At 41.2% G+C, this 26752-nt stretch overlaps 1 protein-coding gene across 2 annotated transcripts in view; it reads right to left on the bottom strand.

The window, feature by feature from the left end:
* The window catches only part of BMS1 (BMS1 ribosome biogenesis factor), a 42665-nt gene extending 23661 nt beyond the window's left edge, over positions 1–19004 (bottom strand). For both annotated transcript variants that reach the window (XM_081953740.1, XM_081953741.1), the window contains exons 1-9: positions 18900–19004; positions 17823–18057; positions 15581–15771; positions 13916–13995; positions 11967–12155; positions 9273–9415; positions 8679–8800; positions 5699–5895; positions 3533–3663 (exon numbers count right to left, since the gene is read on the bottom strand). In XM_081953740.1, coding sequence (XP_081809866.1) covers positions 3533–3663; positions 5699–5895; positions 8679–8800; positions 9273–9415; positions 11967–12155; positions 13916–13995; positions 15581–15771; positions 17823–17998 — 1229 coding nt within the window. In that variant the 5' untranslated portion in view covers positions 17999–18057; positions 18900–19004. The remainder of the gene's footprint in view (positions 1–3532; positions 3664–5698; positions 5896–8678; positions 8801–9272; positions 9416–11966; positions 12156–13915; positions 13996–15580; positions 15772–17822; positions 18058–18899) is intronic.
* Positions 19005–26752: the final 7748 nt, after the last annotated feature.

Raw genomic sequence — 26752 nt, 5'->3', positions numbered from 1 at the left:
ACTTATATAAAATGTTTTATAGGTGGCATCTCCCACCCGCTAGAAAAGCCAAAATGTTTAGAAATTTAGCGCCAAGTTATTAGAAATGTGATTATGAATCAGGCATGTACTATCATATGTGGTGGTCGTGTCAAAAAACAAAAGAATATTGGCAGAAAATTCAAAGGTGGCTGATAGAGATAACCGAAGAGGAAATAGAATTCAAACCAGAACTATTTCTTTTGGGAATCATAAATGATAAACATAACAAGCGGGTAACCTACTTAAAATACATATTATTACAGCCACAATAATGGTCTTTGCCTAAAACTGGAAAAATAGGGAAATTCTACAAGAAGAGGGAGTAATTAGGAAAATTTGATTTGTGCTGAAATGGATAAATTGACGTGGGAATTGAGCAACAAAGACGAATTAGAATATTATAAGATCTGGGATAAATGTTATCAATGGTTGGAACAAAAAAGGAAAGACCCAAAATAAGCAATGACTAAGATTTATAGAATGGAGATTACAATTATGTATGAAACCATAAGAGTGAAAATGTGTAAGACAAGAACAAAGCAACATGGATGGAAATACAATATCCTTATATTTGTAAATACTGAAGAGACCAATTGCAAATAAGCATGGTGGTTATATTTAACTTTATATTCTAGTATGTATGGCAAAGACATACAATACAATACAATACAATAGTAGAGTTGGAAGGGACCTTGGAGGTCTTCTAGTCCAACCCCCTGCCTAGGCAGGAAACCCTATATTGCCAGGACGGTTGCCCTGTGTCCAATGCTTTAATGTGTATTTTTATATATATATAAAAAGAATTAAGTCAGCATAAAGCCCTTGGCAATACAAGCAGTCCTTGAGTTACAATGATTTGTTTAGTGACCGTTCGAAGACACAACGGCACTGAAAAAAGTGACTTAGGACTGCTTTCTCCATTTACGACTGTGGCAGCATCCCCATGGTCACGTGATCAAAACTTGGAGGTGTGGCAACAGGTTCATATTTAGGGATTCACTTAGCAACTGTGGCGAGAAAGGTCGTTAAAACGGGGGCGAGCCTCACTTCACAAACGTCTCGCTTCGCCACAAAAGTGTTGGGCTCGATTGTGGTCATAGGACGAGGACCACCTGTATTTTAATTCACCCTACATACACTCCACAATTTATTTCCCTCCTTAAAAGTCAGTGTTACCATTGTTCTTCTTGTGTTTGAGAGAGTTACAAATGCAGTTTAGGGAAAATAATGGTGTTTTCAAAATAAATAAATTCACCCCTCCCCCTACAACATTGTAGGGATACCTAATGCATTCAAAATAGAGTTACTAATTCATGCAGGTTACGCATCCTCTCTTGTATTGTATTATTGTATTATTATTGTATTATTGCGTGTGGTATGATATGGTAGGATATTGTAGGATATGGTTGGAAATTCTTGGCCAGCATAATATCATTGGTTCATCCTAGATCAGCGATGGCGAACCTTTTTTGGCTCGCATGCCACAAGTGGGAGGAGCGCGGGGGGGTCGTGTGCGGGCGTGCCGCACCCATAATGCAACGTGCGATCCCCGCCATTTTTACATGCTTTTTTCGCCCTCCCCAGGCTCCAGAGGCTTTATAGGAGCCTGGGGAGGGCGAAAAGAGCCTCCCCTGCCCCCCGGGGGCCCTCCAGAGGCTTCAGGGACCATCCGGAGGCTTCCCTGAAGCCTTTGGAACGCTTAAAACCACCCTCCGAGCAAACCGGAAGTCACTTCCGGTTTGCTCGGAGGGTGGTTTTAAGCGCTCTGAAGGCATCATGGAAGCCTCCAGATGGTTCCTGAAGCCTCTGGAGGGCCTCCGGGGGGGCGGGGGAGGCTCTTTTCGCCCTCCCCAGGCTCCTATAAAGCCTCTGGAGCCTGGGGAAGGCGAAAAATAGCTTTTAAAAAGGTGAACTGGCACTTGTGGCACGCGTGCCATAGGTTCGCCATCACTGCCCTAGATCCTTTATCCTTTGTGCGTCTCTTCCCTATATCTCTTCTATACCAGGCAGCAGAGATCTATCTATCTATCATCTATCTATCATCTATCTATCTATCTATCATCTATCTATCATCTATCTATCTATCTATCTATCTATCTATCATCTATCTATCTATCTATCATCTATCTATCTATCTATCTATCATCTATCATCTATCTATCTATCTATCTATCTATCTATCTATCTATCTATCTATCTATCTGTCATCTATCTATCTATCTATCTATCTATCTATCTATCTATCTATCTATCATCTATCTATCTATCTATCTATCATCTATCTATCATCTATCTGAATAGAGCTGGAATGGACCTTGGGGGTCTTCTAGTCCAATCCTCTGCTCAAGCAGAAGACCCTATACTATTCCAGGCAAATGGTTGTCCAGTCTTTTCTTAAAAGCCTCCAGTGATGGAGCACCCACAATCTCTGGAGGCAAGCTGTTCCACTGATTAACAGTTCTCACTGATTAAGAAGTTCCTCCTTAATTTGTTTGTGGGGGATTCCCAGTCATCCAAGTCATGGTTGTCCCAAAGGTGCTTTTTCAAGGGACAACTGGACTTTCTGCTTTTGCTCCGAAGATGTTCAGTCAGAGCTGGAAAAGCTTCTTGGATGCTGGGCGCAATAGGTTGACTCTGTAAACCACTTAGAGAGGGGCTGTGTAAAAGCACTGTGAAGCGGTCTATAAGTCTAAGGGCCACTGTGTTGCTATTGACTCAGCCTTTCGAAGTCGGTAAAATGAGGACCCAGATTGTTGAGGGCAATAGGCTGACTCTGTATTCTGCTTTGAGAGGGCTGTTAAAGCACTATAAAATGGTATATAAGTCTATTGCTATTGACTCATCCTTCCGAGGTCCCTAAAACGAGGACCCAGATTGTTGGGAGCAATAGGCTGACCCTGTATAATGGTTTGAGAGAGCTGTTAAAGCACTATAAAGTGATATATAAGTCTATTGTTATTGACTTATCCTTCCGATGCCGCTAAAAGGAGGACCCAGGTTGTTGGAGTAATAGGTTGAGTCTGTATACTGCGTTGAGAGGGCTGAAAAAGCACTATAAAGCTGTATATAAGTCTATTGCTATTGACGTATTCTTCCGAGGTTGGTAAAACGAGGACCCAGTTTGTTGGGGGCAATAGGCTGACTCTGTAAACCGCTTTGAGAGGGGATGGGTAAAAGCACTGTAAAGCAGTATATAAGTCTAAGCGGTACTGCAACTGACTCTGCCTTCCATCCTTCTGACGTGGATGAGAATCCAGATTGTTGGGGGAAATGCGCTGACTCTGTAAACCCCTTCGAGAGTGCTGTGAAGTGGTATAGAAGTCTAAATGCTATTGCTACAATCGACAACTTTTCAATTTTCAATTCAGACTATGGCTGGAAGAGACTGGGAAGTCTAGCCCAACCCCCTGTTCAAGCAGGAGACCCTACACCATTTGAGACAGTTGTCCAGTTTCTTCTTAAAAACGCACCCATGACTTCTGAAAGATTGTGTGTGAATCTACTTGCTTACCTCTCATCCTCCGTGTCTAAAGGCTTGGAGTCCATGAAGAGAGAGACTTTGCTGGAAGCCATCTTGGCATCAATGGTGGAGTGTGCTGAGATGAGACTCTGAATGAGCTCATGGTTCGGTCTTTCTTCCTCCTGACAAATCAATAGCATTTCAGTCACCCTTTGCTAAAAAGGTAAAGGTTCCCCTTGCACATATCATTATTACTAGTCATTCCCAACTCTAGGAGGCGTTGCTCATCTCCGTTTCAAAGCCGAAGAGCCAGGGCTGTCCAAAGACGTCTCCGTGGTCATGTGGCCGGCATGACCAAACGCCGAAGGTGCACAGAACACTGTTATCTTCCCACCAAATGTGCTCCCTATTTTTCTACTTGCATTTTTTATGTGCTTTCGAACTGCTAGGTTGGCAGAAGCTGAGACAACAGGAGCTCACTCCGTTACGCGGAGCTAGGGATTCGAACCGCCAAACTGCAGACCTTTTTGATCGACAAGCTCAGTGTCTTAACCACTGAGCCACCATGTCCCACTTTTCTAGGACCCTTTTCTAAGGTCTGTTTAATTAAGGTATTTATCACAGCACTGTCTTAGCAGCCTGCCAATAATCACTGAGTATTTCAGGGAGTGCAAAAGGCTGCCCAGAGGGGCAAAATGGCATTCCCGCTTTGTTTAGTCTTTCATCCCAAAGGCCAACCAGACTTTTAAAGATTAAAATAAAACTGCTTTTCAACCAATTGGCAAAGTCCTATATTAGACAAAAACTACAGAGGCCAATCTAAACTTGAGAATCTCTGCTATCACCAGCTTAGTTCAAAAAATAGGGAATTAGTTAAAGCCATTTTTTTTTCAACACAAAATGAGGACAGACATCAAGTAATTGAGCCCTTATGGCGCAGTGGTTAAAACGCAATATTAGCAATAGCACTTAAGACTTATACACTGCTTCACGGTGCTTTACATCCCTCTCTAAATGGTTTAAAGAGTCAGCACATTGCCGCCAACAATTTAGGTCCTCGTTTTACCCACCTCAGAAGGATGGAAGGCTGAGTCAACCTTGAGCCTGGTGAGGTTTGAACTGCCAAATTGCAGTCAGCTGGCAGTCAGCAGAAGGAGCCCGCAGTACTGCTCTCTAACCACTGAGCCACTCCAACCCTCATTTTACCAATCTCAGAAATTATGGAAAGCTGAGTCAACCTTGAGCCAGTCAGGATTGAACTCGTGGCAGTGGGCAGAGTTTGCCTGCAATACTGCATTCTAACCACTGCAACACCATGGCAGAATTTGTAGGCAAAATCTGCCCACAGGCTGGAGTTTGATCCTGATGAGGCTCAGGGTTGACTCAGCCTTTCATCCTTCTAAGGTCAGTAGAATGAGGACCCAGGTTGTTGGGGGCATTATGCAAATAATGCTTTACTTTGTAAGCCACTCAGAGGGGGCTCTAAAGCACTATGCAGTGGAATATAAACCTAAATGTTATTGCTAATTGCTGTCAGGTGCAAGCAGCCAGTGTGTCAACTGTCCGACTAACGGACCCAATAAAAGCAGGAACTTTTCAGGAACTTTAAAATCCCCAAAACAAAACTTTATTGAGTAGGGCATTTCGGCACTGAAGAAAAGCAAAACCAACTCTAAATTTTCCTGCACAGCCCTGCATAGTTAAATACAAGTTTCCTCCCTTGCTCCCATGGAACGGGATTCCCATTGTCCAATTGGGAATCAGCCTTTTGTTTCGAGAACACTCCACTTCTTGGCTGACATCTACAGAAGTGTCCTTGGCTCTCACGGTTGAAGATTGTAGCCTCCGCATTCCAGCTCACCTTTCCCTCCCCCCTCCCAGTTCGTTGGCAAGTTGAAAAGCAATAATAGTCACAGGAAGCTTAAGCGTTTTTCAATCTTGACACAGAGCTACACATGCAGAGTGCAAGCTAACTACTTTATTGTCTTCTGCCTATAATACAGGAATCTTCCCATCCTTGCCTTGGGAACAAATAGATGAGACTCCAAGGTACTCAGGGGTGGTCAAGTTCCCACCCTCTTGTGGTTAATCACTGACTCCAGGCTAACACTGGGCTTGATCCCTCCTCCCTGCCAGGCTGAGTGCTTCCCAACAAATGCGTCAACAATTAACAGCAATTCATAAACAGAAAATTAAGCGCCGAGCCTAAAGCCATACCTCTCTGCCCCGATGGGAGTGGCTTCCCCCAAGGTCAATATATACAGCATCTTTGTCGTACAACAAGCCCCCAACCCCCGAGAGCGGGGCGTAAATCAATTTCTCCTTCTCATTTAAGCCTCGTTTCTTTTGATGCTCAGGAAGGGCGCAAGGATCTGGCAGAAAGCTGACATCGCTGATAGTGAAATCCCCGACACCTGATGGGGAAGAGATCACACCGGCGTCAAAATGACAAGGACCGAGATTACGTCCACACAATCTTAAATGGATTCAGAGATGAAAGATCACACGTTAAGATTTATCACTGAAGCGAAGAAAGCTATGGGACCTTCATTGTTGATCAAAATGAGTTTAATTCCAACCCTTGCCTCCCTGCTACCAACATTTCTTTAGCCTGCCTCACAACATAAATAATCTGTTGAGTTATATAACACACACACGGAATTATAAAACTGTTACCCTGTTTCCCCAAAAGTAAGACCCAACTGGAAAATAAACCCTAGTGTGACTTTTGGAGCAAAAATTAATATAACACCTGGTCTTTTTTTCAGGGAAACACGGCTATTATTGTAATTTGCTTTGGATTTCATACATGAATATCTGACATGGAGGTCTAAAAATTGCAAAACACTAGACTATGACTATTAGAAGGATGTAGTAAATATTAATTGAAAAATGAAGGAATACGTGCTGATGTTAATATATATAACACTAGACTATGTTCGTTTGTTTAATGTAATAATTTTTATTTGTATTAATGAACAATACTCAGATGCCACTGTCCATGCAATGATATTGATGATATCGGTGTGTTTAAAAATAAAAAACTTTGCCCAAATTATTATTATTAATGTTCATTGAAATTGCAATACCTGGTGAAGATAAGCAACAAGAAAAAAATCACAAAGTACCAGCTTGCAAATTGAAGTTGAGTGATTGTGGAAAAAGAAATCGAGTGTTGTCCCGATTGTAATTGGAGCCTTGGAGCAATACCTAAAGGGCTACCGCGCTATTTGGAAATTCTAAATTTTTCGGACTTGAACATTCTGATTCTATAAAAAAACCACCCTACTTGGAACAACTTATATCCTCCGACGTTACCTTAACAGTTCCTAGGTCCTTGGTTAGGACTCGAGCTGTTGAGCTACCAACCAGCCCCAAAGGCTGTGAATCTCACCAAAGATTAACATCATCATCATCATCATCATCATCATCAATCATCATCATCATAACTGTACTGAGAATTTGAACAGATTAAATAGATTTTAAAAAATAGAATTAGGGGGAATGTTGTTATACATGATTTTGTATAACATATTTAAAGTGAATGTTAGAGGTTAAGATTAGATTTTGAAAAAATATTAGATATGCACATGAACAGTGTTATGACTATTAGAAGGATGTAGTAAATATTAATTGAAAAATGAAGGAATATGTGCTGATATCAATATATATAAAATAATACTAGACTATGTTTGTTTGATTAACGTAGTAATGTTTATATGTATTAATATTGGTTTTGTACCAAAATGAACGATACTCAGACACCACAGTCCATGCAATGATATTGATATTGGTGTATGTTTAAAAATCAAAAAAACTTTACTCAAATTTTTTTTAGTTAAATTAAATATTTATTACAACAGGTTTCCTGATGTTGGTTTTAGACAAGGCACTTCCTGATAACCCCACAGTTAAGACCTTGTCATCTAGGGCACGGGTTTCCAATCTTGGGAACTTTATGACTTGTGCTGGCTGGGGAATTCTGGGAGTTGAAGTCCACAAGTCATAAATTTCCCAAGGTTGGAGACCCCTGATCTAGGTGCTTCACCTACATCCAAATACAGAAGGGCTTTGGATCTCAACTGAGCATTGGCCCGCTCTATCTCTTCAAGCAGCCAAACTTAACCAGCCTTCCATGAAAAGCTCAAATGCTTTAAGGAATCCACACATTCATGTTTTAGGCTAGTGTTTTCTAACTTCAGCAACTTTAAAAGGTTATATGGACTTGCTGAGTGGGCAATTCTGGGAGCTGAAGTTCACCTACTTTAAAGCTGTTGAGGATAAAGGACACGGGTTTATGCAACTCTTAAAAAACAGTGACATCTCTCTCTTTTTGTCTGAAAGGCTGAAAATAGTTGGGCTTCTTTCATGAACCGCAGAGAGATGGTTTGTTGACATGTTTGGCTCAAAGTCCTTCCTTCAAATCACGGTCCAACCTCCCTATTTTCCACCTTAACTGGGAACAGGACAAGCCCCTTTTCAAAGGACTCTTTGCAGTCTTCCCCAGGCACTGAGGAAGAAGCTCTTGACGGCTCTTAAAAGTACCGTATTTTTCAGAGTATAAGACGCTCCGGAGTATAAAATGCACCTTAATTTTTGGGGAGGAAAATAAGAAGAAAAAAAATCCACCTCTGCCTACTAGCATCCATCGGTATTCAGCTGGCTTAGCATCCTTAGCAAACAGCCTGGTCAGCTTCAGCACATTCACCTGATTCAGCACAAGCAGCTGATTGGCGGGTGGATCGGCCTCCCAGAATACCTCCAATCAGCTCTTCCCGGAGGTGAACTTTAGCAACAGGTTCGCTGGTTGTGAGTGCTCGCACACGCATCATAGGAGCAAATATGCAGCTTTAAAAATGCAGCTGATAGTCACAGGGTGCTCCAGTGAGTACAGGAGGAGAAGCGTGGAACTGGTCCAACAAGGCAGCACTTATTCCAGGTTGCCATTTTGGCTCTGCGCCTTGCTTTTTCACCCTCCGACAGCTCCGTTTGAGAGGATGCATGGAGGCTGAAGGGTGGGGGGCCGGCAGGTGGGTGAGGCTACATTCAGTGTATAAGGCGCACCCAAATTTTCACCCTCTTTTTTTGGGGGGGGGAAGTGTGTCTTATATTCTGAAAAATACAGTACTTCACTGTCATTTGCCAATAAAATATAGTAGCAAAGGGGGGAAAAAAACCTTCCAATTTTCTATCTCACCAGCCATATGTATTTGACTTTTGTTTTTCAAGTGGGCTCCTCTTAGATAACCATAAAGGGAAACTTTCCGGTCGCACTTTGGATTAACCCTGATTGCCTCTGGGTTTGTCAAATCTTCCATCCTGCAGATTATAAAAATATCAGGGTTAGAATATTTAGAAGGAAAGGGAAAACATTCTGTGTACTCTAAACTGGCACAGTAGGTGAGAAGGGTGGCCTATAAGTAAATAACAATTATAATACATATCATTCTTGGTGGTTAGCCGCCCTCAAACTACCTGAAACTTTGAATACTTTGCTGTAGGACCTATCATTTAAAGTGAGCTTTTCTTCAGGCTCATCTACATTCGCCCAGATCCTCTCAAGTTTGCTAGACCCTAGGACGGGAATCATTTTTAATCTATTTTCATGCTATTAGCAAAAGAGGGAGGGAAGCCAAGGAAGGAAAGTCAAGGAAGGGAGGAACATCAAGAAAGCAAAGGAAGACAAGAAAAAAAATTAAAGAAATGGAGGGAGGAAGGGGAAGGAAGGAAGGACAAGGAAAGAAGGGAGGGAGGAAAGTCCAGGAAGGTCAAGTGGAATAAAATAAATTACCTGTCTACCAAGACATAGGGATGACTTGTCTGCCAAATCAGCGGACGAAATTTCATCACAGAGATAAACCGCCCTAGATTGTGGATTTCCTGTTTTTGATAGTCTCCGTGCACCATTCCGGAAAGGTAGAATAATTTGGCACCCTAAATTTAATAATTAAATACATTCATAGAACGCAGGTATGCTTAAGTTGCAATTTAAGCAAGTCACTGTCTTTAACTGTTGTTTTTTTAATTCCAGAAATGGTATTTCTTTCCTTGAATGCAGGAGTAGTTTAATTACCTGCTATAACTATCATTAAATGTTGTACCTTATGATTCTTGATGAGTGTATTTTATTCTCCTTATATACACTGAGAGCATATGCACCAAAGACAAATTCCTTGTGTGTCCAATCACACTTGGCCTATAAAGAATTCTGTGTTGTGTTGTGTTGTGTTGTGTTCCTGTTCCTATTCCTTATTCTATTCTATTCTATTCTATTCTATTCTATGCTATTCTATGCCTATTCCTATTCTATTCCTTATTCTATTCTATTCCTAATTCTATTCTACTCTATTCTATTCTGTTAACATGAAAATTCAAAACTCAATGGAAACTGAGGGAATGGCAGGAAAACATGCACGCATACCACAGTATTGTCCCAAATAAAGAAGTCACATTGTTAGAAGGACATAGGCAAAAACGATGCGAGTTTTGCAGGACATTTTATTCTATGCAAGTAGTCCTAATTTAGCGACCGACTTGTTTAGTGACTGATCACAGTTACAATAGTGAGGTTTAAATATCTTTCTGACCTAGGCTTTTATTTACAACTTTTGCAAGTCTGTAAAGCAAAGGAAAAGTGAAGTTGGGTCATAAGCACAGTCATGGTTTCACTTAGCAACTATCTTGCCTAACAACTGTCCCAACTGTGGTTGCTAAATAGGGAGGACCTGTTTATAATTTTTATCTTTGCTTTCATGGAGCTAGATACAGGTAGTCCTCAACTTACAACAGTTTGCTTAGTGACCAGTCAAAATTACGTCACTCAAAAATGTGACTTATGACCCTTTTTCAGAGTTACGAACTTTGCAGCATCCCTGTGGTCACCTGATCAAAATTCAGACGCTTGCCAACTGATTCATATTTATGACGGTTGCAGTGTCCCAGGGTCATGTGATCCCCTTTCGTGACCTCCTGACAAGCAAAGTCCCCGGGGAAGCCAGATTCACTTAACAACCGGATGACTAAGTTAACAACTGCAGTGATTCACTTAACAACTTTGGCAAGGAAAGTTGTAAAATGGGGCAAAACTCGCTTAACAAATGTCTCACTTAGCAACATAAATTTTGGGCTCAATTGTGGTCGTAAGTCAAGGTCCTACCAATCTCTACTTGTAGGTCCTATCTATTTAACTCTCTTTTTAATTTTCGCATTGCTTTTATTTGTATTAAATATAAAAAGAGCAAAAATTTCAATGTCTATATAAACAGTGTGTTGTCTGGGTGTAGTTAGTAATAATATTACATAACATTAGTAATAATAATGTAGTAACAATGATGTCTCATTGTAATATCTGCTAAAAAAAACCTGGCTATCAAAAAAAAAACACCTAACGATGGAATGAGATTTATTTATTTCCCGCCTTTTATTATATTTACAAATAACTCAAGGCAAGGAGCATGTCCAACACACCTTCCTGCTCTTAGTTCCCTACAACAACAACCCTGTGAGGTGGGTTGGGCTGAGAAAGCATAACCAAGGTCATCCAACTCAGGGGTCACCAAACCTTTTGGATCTCAGGGACCACTAAATTCATAATTTTAAATCCCGCAGACCACTAATATGATCTTGCCTAATGACCAGCTGGGTGGGCGTGGCAAGGTGGTCATGTGACTGGGTGTGTGTGGCCAACTCAGTGTCACTCACTTTGACACTCACTCAGTGTCACTCACTCCCAGCCACTCTTCGCCTGCCCGCCTGGGCTCTTTAGGGCCCTAACAGGACACCATGAAAAAGAGTTGGCAAAACAGCTGCCTCAGTTCAAATTGGATCTGACCGAGAAGGAGGCTCACCTCACTGAGGACTACGATCATAGGCTTTCCAAGCAGAGGGAAGACCTGCGGGAGTACAAGGCTAGGTACTGATGCCTGGAGGCTCAGATTGTCAACCAGTTCTAGGCCATGATGCACTAGGTCCTCTGGCTCTTTGCTACCAGTGGCACTTCCCTCCAGCCTTCGCCCAAAGTCCAGCACCAGGAGACTGAAGCAGACCCCAAGTCTGAATTTCTACCCCCCTCCCCCGACGCACACAAAAAGACCCAGACAGGGGAGACTGTCTACAGCAACACAAACATTCATTGTATGTATCCAGCCCAGGGACTGTAGTTTGAGGACCTCTGATTTAGTGCAATATAAAAAATGCAAATTATTTTTCTACCGACCACCAAAATTTTCTGGCAAACCACCAGTGATCCACGGACCACCAGTTGGTGACCGCTGATCCAGCTGGCTATCATGGCTAAGGCAGGATTTGAACTTGAGTCTCCTGCTTTCTAACCTGCTCTAGTGGTTCAAATCAAACCGAGCTGAAAACTAGTGAAAACAGGACCCGTCGATCTGTGATTTTAAAATGGAATTATAATGTTACAACACCTCTTGGTTTTTTTTGTTCATTTTCCCAGTCATTGAAGGCAAGTTGACGCATGTCCTACCTGATAGACCTCAGTCCAGAACCGATGCTTTAATCTCTTTTTGGTCTTCTTGAGCTGCTTGTTATTTTTGAAGCTGTCCAGGTGTGTAAGAACACCCATGATCTTGGGGAAGCCATGGACCTGACAAATGTTCAGAAATTCAAAGGTTTCCATTTCAAAACCAAAACTGGCATCGATCAGCATCAAAGCCTGAGAGGGAAATTGAAAATAAATAAATAGACTGCGGCCGGAACCAACTTGTTGCACTTTCTTTTTAATCTCATTAAAACATGCCAACTCTAAGTAAACACTTATAAAGGGCAACTTTCATGCACTTATCTATTGAATGCATTGGTATAATTTAAATTATTTCCCCCTCCCATCTTTAATTTCTTTTGCTTCCTATAAACCTTTTTGGGGGCTTTGCATAACAATGCTTATATCAAATTAGATTCCCTTTTTTTCCTCACATCTTTAATTTCTTTTGCTTCCTAAGCACCGTAAGCATAACGTTGCTTACACCAAAAAGGATTGGCACTGTAGATGTGTTCATAGAAGGGATAGGGACAAAATCTGTTCTTTGCCTTTCCAAAAGGAAAAATCACTTACGTCTGGGGCCTCCAACCTTGGCAATGTTACGACTGGTGATTTCCAACTCCCAGAATTCTTCAGCTGGCTGAGGGGTTCTGGGAGTTGAAGTCTAAAAGTCTTAAAACTTCCCAAGGTGGGAGACCTCTGAACTTTAAAGAATGATCTGGCCTTACTCTATCGGACCTTCCTACTCTTTTTCCCTAAAAATAAGACCTCCCTGGATAATAAGCCCAAGTGGGCTTTTGAGCGCATGTGCTGGAATAAGCCCACCCCCGAAAATAATCCCTCACCGGAAATATTGCAACACAGCAGCAGCCATGAGGTGACCATCCTCGCTGCCTCCTGTACCTCAAAAATAATAAGACCTCCCCAAAAGTAAGGCCAAGCAGTTATTTCGGGGGTCCAAAGAAAATAAGACCCTGTCTAATTTTCATGGAAACACAGTAGTTATTAAAACAAATCATTGTGTTCTGGCTTTCAACATATACCTCATTATTAATGAAATTATGTGACTAAAATAAACTGATATTTATTATGGCAAATCATTTGTTCTGACTACTAGAAGAACGTGGAAAGAAACAAAGAAGAACATGCAATTGGGGTTCACTGTTATGGACTAAAAAAAAACAACCATATTGAATTAAAAGGTGTCTTCTTCCTAGGCCAAAAGGTTAGGGTGCAAACCATTTCTTAATGTATTTTACAACAAAGTAGCCACAACTCTTAGACTTTAGAAACTGTCCAAAATCATATACAGGCGGTCCTTGATTTACAACCACAACCAAAATTTCTGTTGTTATGTGAGACATTTGTGGAGTGCCCCATTTCACGACCTTTCTTGCCTCAGTTGTTAAGTGAATCACTGAAGTTGATAAGTTAGTCACCCGGTTGTTAATTGAATCTGGTTTTCCCCTTGACTTTGCTTGTCAGAAAGTTAATATACAGGTCGTCCTTAACTTACGACCACAATTGACCCCAAAATTTATGCTGAGAAATTTGTTAATTTTGCTCCCTTTTACAATTTTTCTTGCCACGTTTGCTAAGTGAATCCCTGCAGTTCTCAAATTAGTAAAATGGTTGTTAAATGAATTTGGGTTCCCCATCCGCATTAACATCGCTTCTCTGAAGGTTGCAAAAGCAGATCAGTGACCCCAGGACATTGCAACCATCATAAACGTGAGTCAGTTGTCAAGTATCCAAAAGTAAACCACGTGACCATGGGGATGCTGAACGGTCATAAGTGTGAAAAATGGTTGTGAGTCACTTTTTTTCAGTGCCGTTAGAGTCGAGGTCCACCTGTACTAACGTTAAGCTTCTTCAATCGGATTTTTATCTTGAGGAAGCCTATCTCTGTCTCATGATATACCCATAAAACTTACCAGATCAGCAACTTTGGCAAGATCAATCATCGCATTAATATCGCACCCACATTCAATTATGGTTAGCCGCCGTTTTTTACCTGGCCGCCAAAGGCAAGAAACAGAAGAAGGGAGACTTTGTTTAAAAATACAAAGCTGCTTTTTTAAAAAATTGCAATCTAACATTTTAAAAAATGGTTATATGCAAGATGATATATCTAGATAAAGTGAGCCAATTAGAGATCTAGTTTGGCCTAGTAGTTAAGGTACCAGGCTAGAAAGCTGGCAACCCTGAGTTCAAATCCTACCTTAGTCATAAAAGCCATGAAAAGTCTCTCTCTCTCTCTCTCTCTCTCTCTCTCTCTCTCTCATCTATTCTATCCTCTCTCATCTATTCTATCATCTATTCTATCATCTCATCTATTCTATCATCTCTCTCATCTATTCTATCATCTCTCTCTCTCATATCTATTATATCATCTCTCTCCTTCTCTCATCTATTATATCATCTCTCTGTGCCTCATCTATCTATTCTATCATCTATTCTATCATCTCTGTGTCTGTGTCTCTCTCATCTATCTATTCTATCATCTATTCTGTCATCTCTCTGTTTCATCTATTCTATCATCTTTCTCTCATCTATTCTATCATGTCCTCTCTATCTATCCTATCATCTCTCTGTTGCCTTGAGTTATTTGTAAAATTGATAAAGACGGAAAAATAAAATATAAAATAACTGTAGGAAATGGAATAAGTTCCAACACAAAAGGATAGCCAAGTCGCTTATATGCCGTGTCCTGGATAGAAGGGAGTGAACCACCAATAATCTTTTCTGCTGTCCTCACCATTCTCGTCATCACCTTCCTGTCCAAAGCAGTAATTCTTCCAAACCAGACAATAATGCCATAGGACAGGATGTTCCCGATCGTCCCTCTATAGAAAGTGGTAAGGACAGGGGAAAGAAGGAAGATGTTTTGGGGGTAAGGTTTTTACCCGAAAACAATCTGCAGGCCTCTTGTCAGCACTGATCTTTCTTTCAAAGTAAAGCCAAATTGTCAGCATCTGAAACTGAGAGCAGTGGTGGGTGCAAATACAGAGGTGGTGTTGAGGCCAGCAGAGCTGGCAGCAGATTCAGACAGTGAGGAGATTGGGGAGAAACATGGGCCAGTCCTGGAGTCTGGGGAAGCTCTGATAAGGGCTCTGCGTCAGAGGCAGAGAGGGGGCCAGAGCCGTATGCCAGTTATCAGCTGGCTTCAGAGTCAGACATCAGTGAGGCAGAAGAACAGCTGGAGCCTGTTCCCAGTGTGCGCATGCACAGAGTTGCCAGACGAAGGGAACAGTTAAAGAACAGGGTTGACTTAGGAGTAAGGTCACAGGTGGACAATGAATGGCCCCTCCCAGATGAAATAAAAGAGGTGTGAAAGGGGAATTTGCAGGAGATAATTAGTTCGCTTAATTGGTTTGTGACTCTCCGAGACTCCTTGCCAAGTTTTGCAGATATTGGCCTGTCAGCTCTCTATGCCAGATAAGGTCTGTGACTGTAAATCCTTCCTTGGGAGACTTTGCTGGATGTGAATGAGCAGAATTCACAGTCTATTAATAAAAGGGTTTTTTGGGGGGGACAAGGAGTTTGCCTCATGCTCTTGAGAAGCCTCGGTCAGAACAAGTCAGTTTTTGTTTTTTTACCTGATACGATGGTCACAGGGCCTTGAATTTCAACCAATTTCTGCCTTGTGAAATTCTTAATGAGGCATCTTATCAAGGTGCTTTTCCCAACCTTGGGAGGGCCCACCACCACTACGACCACGGGAGGGGGTTCCAAGGGAGTGCGATCGACCACTGGGATGTGATGCTTTTTGGTTTTCAAATCCTGTGTCCTGTTTTAAGGATAAGAGTTGCAGTGGAGTTAAAAACAAAACCATGTGATCATGTCCACTACATTCAGGTGAAAACACAGTAATCCTTGACTTACGGCCGCAACTGAGCCCGACATTTCCATTGCTCAGAGAGACGGTTGTTAAAGGGAGCTTTGCCTCATTTTAAGACCTTCCTTGCCACGGTGGTTAAGTGAATCGCTGCAGTTGTTAAGTTAGTCACCCGGTTAAGTGAATCTGGCTTCCCCTGACTTTGCTTGTGAGAAGGTCACAAAAGGGGATCACACTGCGACCGTCATAAATATGAGTCAGTTGCCAAGTGGCCAAATTTTGATCACCTGACTGGGCAAAACAGTCCTAAGTCACTTTTTTCAGTGCCGCTGTAATTTCAGTCACTAAACAAACGGTTGTAAATCAAGAACTACCTGTAGTAGGCTCTGGCTTATTACCAGGGCCAAGAGAGGGTTTCCAAACATTTTCATATGCAACGCCCACCATCCAATCCAATCCATGCAAAGAATATACTACATACTCTAACTGGAAAGTCAAATATTGAAAATAATGGCTGATTCATATTAAAGTGTTTTAATAAAGACAGCTAAGATTCGATTCGAATGGTGAGCTTGCGGAGGGGAACTAAGGCTCTCGTTCTTACATTGCAAAGTTTCAGAAACAAGCTGCCATTCAGATGGATCTTATTCCAGAGAATACAGAAGTGCAGAAACAAATAGAAAAAAGCAGCATTACTGGATGTTTGTTTTGCTCAGCAATTAGCTTTTTCTTACATCCCATCCTTCAGTCAGGCAGGACATAAAGGTAAAGGTTCCCTCACACATACGTGCTAGTCGTTCCTGATTCTAGGGGGGAGGGTTCATCTTTGTTTCAAAGCCAAAGAGCCAGCGCTGTCAGAAGACGTCTCCGTGGTCATGTGGCTGGCATGACTAAACGCCGAAGGGGCACGGAACACTTTTACCTTCCCACCAAAGGTGGTCCCTATTTTTCTACTTGCATTTTTTACATGCTTTCAAACTGCTAGGTTGACAGAAGCTGGGATAAGTAACGGGAGCTCACTCCGTTATGTGGCATTAGGGATTCGAACTGCCAAACTGCCGACCTTTCCGATCAACAAGCTCAGCATCTTAGCACTGAGCCACCGCATCCCTCTAGCCAGGCAGAAGTCATCATTTCATCTAATGAAAAGCTTGGGGCCTGATCACATTCCCCCAAATTACAGGATGTATTCTTGGGACCCTGAACATTGCTATGGGGATCAGAGGGATACGTCCCAAACTTAAAGAGAGCCTCCATCTCTTCAGAAAGCCTTCATCTGCTCAATTTTAATTCATTTCTCTCATTGTGCTGTAAACTATACACTTGCCTATGCTTCGCCCTATACCCATGATGGTGAACTTGTGGCATGTATGCCTGAAGTGGCACACGGAGTCACTGGCCCGCATGCGCGCACGACGATCAGCTGTTTTTTGCACATGCGGCAGTGCTGGAAACCAAAACAGCTGGTTTCCGTTGTGCACATGCGCATCAGCCAGCTGATCATCGCACACACATACACTTCAGTAAACAGAAGAGAAGCTGGCCAGTGTGCATGTGTTTGCCAAAAACCAGAAGTTCATTTCTCAGTGCGCGCATGCCCACTGGACAGCTTATTCTCCTGGTTGTGTCCCCTACAAGTGCGTGGGTGCACTCCGTTTTCGGCACTCGGTCCCGAAAAGGTTCACCATCCCTACCCTAGACTGTGGATATGTGTTTACTTATATTCATTTTTATCCTTCTGCTTTTATTTTTTTACAAACAACCCAAACAGATCTTATTTGCTGTAATACAATTGGGCCATCCCACCCCATAGAAGACTGTCTGGAGCAGGAGTCTCCAGCCTTGGCAACTTTAAGCCTGGAGGACTTCAACTTCAGGTTTGCTGGTTGGGGAATTCTGGGAGTTGAAGTCTACTATGCTTAAAGTTGCCAAGGTTGGATACTCCTGGTCTGGAGCCAATAATGGCGGCAGGGTTAGCCGAGCAAATCTAGTCATAGAGAGACCTGTGGAAGGATCTGGCCATGCGGGCTGCAGACTGGACAGCAAAGGCCTTGGGGTTTCTCTTCCTGGCATCCTCTTCATCTTCGATCCCTAAATCTTTCAAATGACGCTTCTTTTTCTTGCCAGCCTTGGGACCGCTGTGTTTCTTGCGATGTTGTTTCTGGTTGCTCTCCTCCATCTTTCCCCCTTGGATCCAGTGACCATATAAGGCAAAAGACTTTCCTTTTCACCGAGGAACTGATGTAAAGTTAGGAAAAGAAAGCATTATACATGTGATACAGGCCATCATGGAAGCAGTAGGTGTGTCACTTATACATCCCAGCTTATAGAACTCTGAATCTCTTCTGTCTTTGTGGAAAAGATCTTTCGTTCTGTAAATTTTTATAAATCAACAGATGGCCCTACACCAACTGAAAGATCAAAGCAACAGAGTGTTTTATTCAAATGTTTTCCAAAGTCACTTCTCCAGTTATACAATTTTACACATTCAATGCATAACTTGGGAGAGCCCCTATTTTGGTTACCACACTATAAAAAAAGATGTGGAGACTCTAGAAAAAGTGCAGAGAAGAGCAACCAGGATGATTAGGGGACTGGAGGCTATAACGGTTGCAGGAACTGGACATGGCTGATACTGATTAGAGAATGAAAGAGTAGACATAGAAGGGAGAGAGATGATAGAATAGATAGATAATGAGAGAGGAGAAGGACAGAGAGAAGATGATACAGAGAACGAAAGAGCAGACAGACACAGAAGAGAGAGAGAAAGAAAGAGAGGAAGAAGGAGAGAGATACATTGTGAGAGAAAGATAGGAGGGGTAAAGCCTGCTATTAACGCTCCTCCCTTTCGGCATGGCCCATCTTGCCTTCCCCACAGCACCTTCCCGTTTCCAGGGCTACCGTGGGGCTCAGCTCAAAGCCATTCCTCACAGCCCCCCTCCGCCCCCGCGAAGCCAACGAACTTCTCAAGGCTCTCTCAAAGCTGGGGGCCCTCCCATGACCGCAGCCCCCACCCCGTCTACTCCCCCCAAGCCCAACCCTTGTTCAGACAACGCGCCGCCGACACGGATCAAACTTACCAGGGACTAGCTCTCTGCGCGTGGAACGCCGGCCGGAAATCCCTAGTTCGGTCCGTCCCTTTTAGAGCGTCCCATCCGGAAACCGCGGCCCGCGTATTTGCGTTCCGCGCAAGGGGAAAGATTATCTTGGTGACAACGGCGGCGGGGCGGGGCGGCGGTAACCATAGCAACCGGCAGGTTAACTTCCCCCAATCGCTGGTAGTTTGCGCCCTGCAGCCCCCTCCTGGTTGGACTCGGTATTACAGACAGATCAGTTTAGAATAGGAGAGGGGAGACAATAGAGTAGAGTAAGGTACGGTAAGGTAGATAGAGTAGAATAGAATGCAGAATAGAGTAGAATATAGAGTAAAGTAAAGATAAGGGAATTAGAATAGAATATAGAGTAAATTAGAGTAGAATATTGTTGCTATTTCCAAACTACTTCTGGACTTTGCAATTTTGATGTAGGAGAAAAAAATGAAACATTGACTTTGGATTTTGGTGATTACATAGGTTTGTTGTTATAGAAATAGCTAGTATATATTACCATAGAAAAGTAAAATATTGAGGATATACATTATTAACTTACTGTACTGCACTAAAAAGAATCAAAAGTCAATGTTTCCCCCTTTTACTCTTCACTTTTTTTCTCTTTCCTTTCCTCTCTTACTTTCGTATTATTTTCATTTTTCTTTGCATTTTATATTTTGATAAACTAATAAAATAAATAAACAAGGCATTTTTATGTGAATAGATTGCTTTTCCTCCTTTATTGCTCCCTGGATCCCGCCTTTAGAAAAACTGTAAAACACAGATGTAAATGTCCATTATATATAATAATAATTTTATTGACCTTTTATGCCACTCAACTTCCAACAACTCAAAGATGGCTTGTAAACGGCAGAAAAAAGGCAATAAAAACAGTAAAAGATATTTGTCTTTTAATTTGCTGTTTTTTATTTTTCTGGGAGGACAAAAAGTGGTACAGAAATGGAAGTAAAATTACTTCCTTTTTCTAAAAGATATAGTAAAAGGCAACTGACAAAAAAGGATGTATCCATTCTATACACGGAAAAAAACCCTCTTTAATGTAAATTAAAATATACTCCTATAAACATTACAATGATTAAAGAAAACTAAGAGGAGAAAAATAAGAAAGATCAATAAATATAATCTCCTTAAAGGAGTAAGTAAGATTTAAATTCCTAATTAAATCAAAGCCATACAGAAATGTCTTGTTCACTTTCTTCCGCATTTTGTATCTTCTTGTTTGCAGAATTGTAAAGATATTTCAGAAACTAAATGCATATCAGCATCAGAAGAATAAACAGCTCTCCCTACATAAAATCATTCCCTTGGACATGTTCCACACTTAGTCAAGCAACATGTTTCATAATATGGAATAGAATAGAATAGAATAGAATTCTTCATTGGCCAAGGGTGATTACACACACAATGAATTTGTCTTTGGTGCATATGGTCTCAGTGTACATAAAAGACAAGATACATTCATCACGAATCGTAAGGTACAACACTTAATTGTAGCCATAGGGTACAAATAAGCAATTAGGAAACAATCAATATAAATTGTAAGGATACAAACAACAAAGTTACACTCCTGCAGTCATAAGTGGGGGGAGATGGGTGATAGGACTGATGAGAAGACTAATAGTAATAGTAATGCAGACTTAATAAATAGTTTGACAGTGTTGAGGGAATTAGTTGTTTAGCAGAGTGATGGCATGGTGGGGGAGACTGTTCTTGTGCCTAGTTGTCTTGGTGTGTTGTGCTCTATAGCATCGTTCTGAAGGTAGGAGTTGAAGCTATTTATGTCCAGGATGTGAGGGGTCTGTAAATATTTTCACAGCCCTCTTTTTGACCATAATTGTCTAATGATTGTTGTAAGACACACCACATGTTCCATTTTCAAAGTAAATGCAACAAAACAAGAGATTTAAAAGGTGTGGGTTTTCTTGGGTTTTTTCCCCCATTTTAAAATGCTGGCTATCTGTCTTGGTTCAGTGCAGAAATTATTTATCCTTTTATCCAAATAGTATATTAATCTGGTGAATAGATTTCCCTCTGGTGAAATAATTTTTTAGTCAATCTTGTCAAAAGGAGGAGGAGGAGGAAGAGGAGGAGAAGGAGAAGAAGGGGAAGGAGAAGGAGGAGAATTGTGAGAGTCCTTGGTGCTCTCTGAGGTTGCTTGTTTTTTTGCAAAGATTTCATGACCTAACTAGGGAACATCATCAGTGCTAGAAGGGAGTGGGGTATACAGAGAGGAGGAGGAGGAGGAGGAGGAGGAGGAGGAGGAGGAGGAGGAGGAGGAGGAGAAATAATATTGCTAAAACATCATCTCTATATGACAAAGCCACCTTAATGTACTCATTTCTCCTGGCTATTCACTTTTCTGTTCAATCCACATTTGCTGATCAACCATTCACTCCTGACACCTTTCCCCCCCATTTTTCCCCACACCCTTTCTTAAGTACCCCATTCTCTTCAACTTGCCTTTCCTGCTTGACCTGAAAATGTGACCTCTCACTTTGTTAAACCAATTAGGCAAATGATGAGTCTTTTTATATGCAATGTAGGAGGAGAAGCATCTTGGTTTAGGTTAGATAGCCGAAGATCAGAAGGTACCTGGTAGCACTTTTTCCAATTAACCAATGCTACTACCGTAAAAGCATAAGCTTTCATGAGCTGCAAACTTGTCGGCCTTTTGATGAATGTTTTAGTCAGAAAAGATGCTATCAGTCTACTTCTGTGGTATTATTTTAACGCTTTATACACTATTAGCTTTGCTTCTGTTAACAACCATTCATTTCAGAGTGAGTGTCCTATTTCTTTACAATGCTGTCTTTGATAAAACTCAGAATTGAATCATTCAATATTTGAATCTAGCACATTTTCATAATGGAACTCAACTGGGTGAAGACATTGGGCGCTATCTAACAAAATGAAATTCAATGTTGAAAAAAATAAGGTTCTACATTTAGGCAAGGAAAGCAAAATGCACAGGTTCAGTATAGGTGGTACCTTCCTCAATAGTAATAACTGTGAAAGGGATCTTGGAGTCCTACTGGACAACCATTTAAATATGAGCCAGCCGTGTGCAGCAGCTGCCAAAAAAGCCAACACAGTTCTAGGCTGCATAAATAGAGGGATAGAATCAAGATCACGTGAAGTGTTAATACCACTTTATAATGCCTTGGTAAGGCCACACTTGGAATATTGTATCCAGTTTTGGTTGCTACAATGTAAAAAAAGATGTGGAGACTCTAGAAAGAGTGCAGAGAAGAGCAACAAAGTTGATTAGGGGACTGGAGGCTAAAACATATGAAGAATGGTTGCAGGAACTGGGTAGGTCTAGTTTGATGAAAAGACGATCTAGGGGAGACATGATAGCAGTGTTCCAATATCTCAGGCGTTGCCACATAGAAGAGGGAGTCAAGCTATTCTCCAAATTACCTAATGTTAGAACAAGAAGCAATGGGTGGAAACTAATCATGGAGAGAAGCAACTTAGAACTAAGGAGAAATTTCCTGACAGAACAATGAATCAGTGGAACAACTTGCCTCCAAAAGTTGTGAATGCTCCAACATTGGACGTTTTTTTTAAAAAAGTTGGATAACCATTTGTCTGAAGTGATGTAGGGTTTCCTGCCTAAGCAGAGGGTTGGACTAGAAGACCTCAAAGGCCCCTTCCAATTCTGTTATTCTATTCCATTCTATTCTATGCCTAGATGTTCTCCCAACTCCAGGGAGAAATGTTATTAAAGTAATAAATTATCACCTTGACATTATTAACCTTTAAAGTTTATTCTGTGCTTTTGGGCATATGGATTTGAATGGATGTTTAACCTATACAGTATCCTAATTTTGCATCAATCCCCAACAGCTACAAATACACCATTTTAAGTTACAAAAGGAAGCAAATTGGGGAAAATTTTCCTTGGGAATTGAACAGGCGAGAGAGGGATGGACTAGAAGATCTCCAAGGTCCCTTCCAACTCTGTTATCCTATCCTATCCTATCCTATCCTATTCTATTCTATTCTATACATTAATGCAGGGCAGATTTCTGGAGGAGGAGGAGGAGGAGGAGGAGGAGGAGGAGGAGGAGGAGGAGGAGAAAAAGAAAAGAAAAAGAAGAAAAAAGAGAGACTCAAATGTTCTGCCACATAGAGAAAACAGCCTATGACTAGAAGTGATTTAGGCTGAGAAAATAATCCAGGGTATATTTCCATGTGAAATCACCCTTGTAACACCACTTTGCTCCAGATGATGGACAGAATAATTTAACATCTATTAAGTTCTGGAGAGAGAAAAAACCACCTCTAATGCAGATTTCTCATGTCTTTGCAGAATGGATTTGGATGATTTTCTTAAACAAAAACAAAAAACATAGCCTGGCTGTTTTATCCATGTACAAAAAATAAATAAACGTAGATTTGCAGGAAGTGTCCATTTGCACAAAGTTATCTTTGTGGCTTGTGTCTTTCCCTTCCAGCCCCTTTAAAGTACCCTCATTTCTGCTACAGCAATTTGGACTTCTTTCTCGATGCACAATTTTCCCTGAATATTTTGCATCCTTGTGGGCTAATCATGCTTCATCTTTTTACACAGAACTATGCCATTAAAAGAGGAATGCGGTGGCTCAAGAGGGACACGGTGGCTCAGTGGTTAAGATGCTGAGCTTGTCGATCAGAAAGGTCGGCAATTTGGCGGTTCGAATCCCTAGTGCTGCGTAACGAAGTGAGCTCCCATTACTTGTCCCAGCTTCTGCCAACCTAACAGTTCGAAAGCACGTAAAAATGCAAGTAGAAAAATAGAAACCACCTTTGATGGGAAAGTAACAGTGTTCTGTGAGCCTTCGGCATTTAGTCATGCCGGCCACATGACCACGGAGACGTCTTTGGACAGCGCTGGCTCTTTGGCTTTGAAACGGAGATGAGCACTGACCCCTAGAGTCAGGAACAATGAGCACATATGTGCGAGGGGAACATTTATCTATGCAATTAAAATATTTCGTCTCAACGTGTCTCCCTTCGCTTACTCCCCATCCATTCTGGGAAAACTCTACCATTTCTTTGAAGATCCTTTGGCTTTTTTTTCTCATCATCCATCATTTTGCAATGCCCTGTTCCTAAATCTAGGATTTTCAATGAACGAGATCGAAATCTTCCACCTCTGAAGAATTCCTGGCAGGACCTCACTTTTTAGTTCTTCAGATAGCATTTTTTTCTTTTTGCCCATTATCCTCCAGAAAAAGACCCCTTTCTTCTGACAGATAAGCAGCCGAAGATAAGCGAAGCAGTTAGTTCATTAACAATTTGGAGAAAATAATGTATTTTATCAGCAGATAAGAAAGAGGAAAAAAAGAGACTAAGATGCAATATCAGGAAGATAACAGGAGCCACCAGAAACAATTATATCTGGATTATGGAAAGGCAGTTTACTTTGTAATGAAAAGAAAGGATAAGGCTGTTCAACCTTCTCTGGCATGAGAACTTCTGTTTAAAGGCAGGCCTCAACTTATGACCACAATTAAGCCCAAATTTATGTTGCTAAGCGAGACAGTTGTTGAGTGAGCGTCACCCACTTTGTAACCTTTCTGGCCACCGTTGTTAAGTGAATCACTGTTCTTCTTCAGCTAGTAAGATGGTTGTTAATCGAATTGGGCTTTCCCTGTTGACTCTGCTTGTTAGAAGGTCGCAAAAGGGGATCACGTAACCCCGGGACACTGCAACCGTTGTAAATACGAGTCAGTTGCCAAGTGCTTGAATTTTGATCATGCGACCATGGGGATGCTGCAAGAGTCGTGAAAAATGGTTGAAAATTGAAAAGGATCCAACCGATTCCTCTGTTCAATACCAATACCTAGAACAATGTTCTAGATATTACAAAGAGACCCAACTTCCCATTCCATTTACTCATTTCATAGATTTTTTTTTCTAGGAATGGGGCCCACAAAAATGCCTTTATCTGTCAACTGCATATAAAGAGAATCTGTACAAAATGTTTTATAGATAGCACTTTGCACCGGCAAGATTGGCTAAAATGTATAAAAATAGATCTGCTCAATGTTGGAAATGAAATGAACCTCATAATATCCTATGTGCTGGATCTGCCCAAAAGCTAAAAAAAAACTATGGATGAAAATATATACTTGGTTGGAAAAAATGATAAAGCAGCATATTGATTTGAAACCCGAGATATTTTTGTTGGGCGTTCTACCGGAAAAGTACGATAAAAAGACTATATATATGGTTTTACATATATTTACTGCAGCTAGAACTGTATTTGTGCAACAATGGAAAAATGATGAAATACCATGACGGTATTTCATCATTTTTCCATTGTTGCGCAAATACAAGATGAGTGTGTAATTAAGAAATTGTTAGAATGCACAGAAATGGACAGATTAATGCTCATTATTAAGGATAAAGAAGAAACAATATTTTTTGACGTGGGATGTATTTTACCAATGGTTAGACAATAGAAACAGAAGTTAGAAAGGAGATATAAAAAAGAGAAAATGTTAATGCGGCGAGAATTCAATGATGAAGACGTTATGTATTATTGTAATTATATTGATATATAGTTATATTATTAATATTATTGTGATGACTATAACAACAAATATGAGTATTCTGATTGTCTAAAATCCAGATCTCACGGTGGAAATGAAAAGTAATATAAATAAAATAAATAAAACATGAATGTATTTATCTGTAAGCTCAGATCAGAGAAAGACATGAGGTTGAGTTTTGCAAAGGTGTTGAATTTGGCCTTTTTGCCACACCAGTTAAATAAACCCAGGAAAATGAGAAGAGAAATTAAGAGCTCCTGAGATGGATGGATGATCCAAGTGAGTAATTCTAATTTTAGTGCATTTGAAAGAAATGCCTCGATTGGCCTTTATTTGCACTCAGCTTCCATTCAAGAGCATTCTCTCCAGCCAAGAGAAGATAAAACAGTTTATCTTCTCAGATGGAAGAGACAAATCTCTTTGACATATACTTGGCTCCAAATGACTCAGCCACTGACATTGAAACATCCTCTCTCCAACCTAAGTAGAACACGATAGGAACAATCAAGCACAGACAAGCTATTTCAAGATCAAAGTTTATTAAAAGCCATCCCTACTACCAAAAAGCAGTTCCAGATAACCATACAGTTCTTTTATTTTTAAACCATATCCCCCTTAAGAACATTAAGAGCTCAGGTGAATAAATTAGCAGCCAAAACTTCACTGGTGTAAAATACCTTTTAAGTAGCTAATGAATCTATAGGAGAGAGAGAGAGAGAGTGAGGGAGGGAGAGAGGGAGGGAGGGAAAGAGATGGAGGGAAAGAGAGAGAGAGAGAGAGAGAGAGAGAGAATGAGAGAGGGGGGGAGAGAAAGAGAGGGAGAGAGGGGAGGGAAAGAGAGAGAATGAGAGAATGAGAGGAGGAAAGAAAGAGAGGGAGAGGGGGGGAGGGAAATAGAGAGAGAAAAAGAGAAATAGAGAGAATGAGAGAGTGAGAGGAGGAGAGAAAGAGAGGGAGAGGGGGGAGGGAAAGAGAGAGAAAGAGAGAGAGAAAGAGAGAGGGAAAGAGAGAAAGAGAGGGAGGGAGGCAAAGAGGAAGAAAGAGAAAGAAAGAGGGTGTGTATGTGTGTGTGTGTGTATGTGCGTAAAATCTCAACAGAATCATAATAAAATACAAATTATAGCTGTAAAATGGGGACAAAGGGAGAATCTAGACATTTGTGACCTGGGTGATAGTCAGTCAACCATTTCCCGTGTGATGCTGTTCCACTGGGGCACCAGGCCAACTGGTAGAGCAGGATTTTCAGCCTCCTATGGAAGATTAGAAGGTGGGAGTCAATCT

Source organism: Natrix helvetica (genome assembly GCF_964273705.1).
Source record: "Natrix helvetica genome assembly, chromosome: 5".
NCBI classification, from domain to species: domain Eukaryota; kingdom Metazoa; phylum Chordata; class Lepidosauria; order Squamata; family Natricidae; genus Natrix; species Natrix helvetica.
Note: the sequence above shows the minus strand (reverse complement) of the source record. Positions and strands in the feature narration are given on the sequence as shown.